The 2,931-nt window shown below is 38.4% G+C and overlaps 1 protein-coding gene across 1 annotated transcript in view; it reads right to left on the bottom strand.

The window, feature by feature from the left end:
- LOC111461420 (4-diphosphocytidyl-2-C-methyl-D-erythritol kinase, chloroplastic-like) overlaps window positions 1-2,931 on the bottom strand; it is a 6,038-nt gene extending 3,107 nt beyond the window's left edge. The window contains exons 1-7 of the mRNA XM_023104936.1: window positions 2,855-2,931; window positions 2,515-2,739; window positions 2,326-2,421; window positions 2,170-2,238; window positions 1,042-1,143; window positions 908-964; window positions 589-789 (exon numbers count right to left, since the gene is read on the bottom strand). Of these exons, the coding sequence (XP_022960704.1) occupies window positions 589-789; window positions 908-964; window positions 1,042-1,143; window positions 2,170-2,238; window positions 2,326-2,421; window positions 2,515-2,712 (723 nt within the window). The 5' untranslated portion in view covers window positions 2,713-2,739; window positions 2,855-2,931. The remainder of the gene's footprint in view (window positions 1-588; window positions 790-907; window positions 965-1,041; window positions 1,144-2,169; window positions 2,239-2,325; window positions 2,422-2,514; window positions 2,740-2,854) is intronic.

Below are 2,931 nucleotides of genomic sequence, written 5' to 3'. Positions count from 1 at the left end.
TGTCACGAGAACTCGTTAATGCATCTAGAATGAGTCGTCACGAGCTCATTGCTTTTCAGAATTAGCAATGGCAATCGAACTATTCTAGCTAGTAACAAAGAACTCATTAAGCATTCATCTAGAATGAGTTGTCACGAGAACTCGTTAATGCATCTAGAATGAGTCATCACGAGCTCATCACTTTTCAGATAGCAATGGCAATTGAACTATTCTAGCTAGTAACAAAGAACTTATTACGCATTCATCTAGAATGAGTCGTCATGAGAACTCGTTAAGCATTCATCTAGAATGAGTAGGCACGAGCTCATCGGTTTTCAGAATTAGCACTGGAAATCAAACTATTCCAGGTAGTAACAAAGAATTTGTTAAGCATTCATCTAGAATGAGTCGTCATGAGCTCATCAGTTTTTAGAATTAGCAATGGAAATCGAACTATTCCAGCTGATGTATGCAGAAATACTTAACGTAAGTTCAAAACAAAGACACTCAATTCTATCAAAACCTGTCTCAAGATGCCAATTTCTGCACCTTTCGTGTATCGACGTGATTGTATATTTCTTATCAATGCCTGCAGTCATTTAGACATACCTCGCCTCTCCCGGTACAAAACGCCGCCCCTTCCGAGAAAAAGAAGGGAATATCAGAGCCTATCTCGCTCGACCATTCTTGAAGGTCCTTTTCAGTAGCAATACATCCACTGAACTGATTGGCCGCCCACAGTGCAGTTGCAGCATTACTGCTTCCTCCACCAAGCCCCGCTCCAGTCGGTACCTTCTTGTCGAGATGGATCTGCTCGTGTATAAACGAACAATTCCAAACTTTACAATAGGTTCTCAACATTTTCCATTCATACAAGAAGATTTCATGACATTCATTGAAGATATTCAATCATTTCATAGATTCTCACCCAGAAAAACTTGTCACTACCAGTCTTTTTCCTGTAGAGATTAAGAGCCTTGATAATCTGCAGATATATGACAAACAAATAAGCTAAGGAAACGAAGAAACAAAACAACAAGAGCATTATGCTAAAGCAACTACCAAATTTCTGTCATCGAGGGGTACTCCCGATACATTGGTAGAAAGACGGTCCTTCTTCGATGGCGACAATGAGAACTTAATCGTATCCCCTAAGCTTATCACCTAATGGCAGAGAGAACAAAACATTCAAATTCACCAACCGAGTTATTGAACACCTCAGGTTCTTCTAAACGACGAACGGTGAGTTTGGTACGACTTTTTGAATCGTAAAAAGTGCTTTTAGCCAACTAAAAGTTTCATGGCATTCAAGAACGTTGTCAAAAACATACCAAAAACAGGCATAGGGAAGTGTTTCACTTCAAATCAGGACCTGAAAAGGCATCTAATATCATCAAATAGAAGCATCCCATTACTTACATGGAAAAGAGAACAAAACATCCAAATTCACCAACCGAGTTATCAAACACCTCGGATTCTTCTAAATGACGAACGGCGAGTTTGGAACGACTTTTTGAATCGTAAAAAGTGGTTTTAGCAAGCTAAAAGTTTCATGGCATTCAAGAACATTGTCAAAAACAGGCATAGGGAAGTGTTTCACTTCAAATCAGGACTCTGAAAAGGCATCTAATATCATCAAACAGAAGCATCTCATTACTTACATGGAAAAAAGAACAGAACATCCAAATTCACCAACCGAGTTATCAAACACCTCGGATTCTTCTAAACGACGAAAAGTGAGTTTGGTACGTCTTTTTGAATCGTAAAAAGTGCTTTTATCAAGCTAAAAGTTTCATAGCATTCAAGAACATTGTCAAAAACATACCAAAAACAGGCATAGGGAAGTGTTTCACTTCAAATCAGGACTCTGAAAAGGCATCTAATATCATCAAACAGAAGCATCTCATTACTTACATGGAAAAAATAACAAAACATCCAAATTCACCAACCGAGTTATCAAACACCTCGGATTCTTCTAAACGACGAAAAGTGAGTTTGGTACGACTTTTTGAATCGTAAAAAGTGGTTTTAGCAAGCTAAAAGTTTCATGGCATTCAAGAACATTGTCAAAAACATACCAAAAACAGGCATAGGGAAGTGTTTCACTTCAAATCAGGACTCCGAAAAGGCTATTTACAGTGACAATATCATCAAATCATGATATCAATTAGAAGCATTCCCAATACTTACATGAAAGAGAGAAGCCAAATCATGATATCCATCTTCCCTCTTCTCAGTTATTCTCAAGAACACATTAATCTGCATCAATAAACTCAACATATAAACCCAACAAAAGGGATAAACCCACCATTTCCAAAGCTTAACATGAATGAACTCCATTGTTACCTTGCAAGGTGAGAACAAAGTAAGCCTCGAAAGAGGAGCATCCCGGTCTACTTCATCAGCCAACTTGTTTATCCGTTCATCAGGATCATAAACTATCTAATTCCCAACTCAAAATCCCCAATCAAACCGATGAACAAACATAATTTCAAAACATCTATCCAATCCAACGAAAGAAACCTAAAATTTTACCTCAAATTGTTGTTTGGAAGCGGCGGAATTGCATGTAGTGACCCTTTGAACGAGTGGATTCTTCTGGTGCTTCAACCCCGAGGCAAAAGCGAGTGAACCGTGTGGCCCATTGAAGACGAAATTCCTTCTAAAAGAAATGGACCGAAATTGGAACCCTGAACTGCACGGGATGTTACAGGAAGCCATTGATGAGAACATGATTCTTCACCAGCAGCTACCGATCCCCTGATGATTAAAAATGAAAAATTGAAGAATTTCAAACAGGATTAAGAGTAAGATGAAGATTTGTAATATGGATGGTGTCTTTTTAATGAGATTTCGCGAACGGATTGATATCTACATCGCTGAATTCAGGGTTTTTGGCATCCATTGTTGGTTTCCTTTTATGAACTCTTGGAATTGAGTGAGCAATCAAAT

Source organism: Cucurbita moschata, unplaced genomic scaffold (assembly GCF_002738365.1).
Source record: "Cucurbita moschata cultivar Rifu unplaced genomic scaffold, Cmos_1.0 Cmo_Scf00025, whole genome shotgun sequence".
In the NCBI taxonomy this organism is placed as follows: Eukaryota; Viridiplantae; Streptophyta; class Magnoliopsida; order Cucurbitales; family Cucurbitaceae; genus Cucurbita; species Cucurbita moschata.
This window is presented reverse-complemented; position numbering and strand designations above follow the sequence as displayed.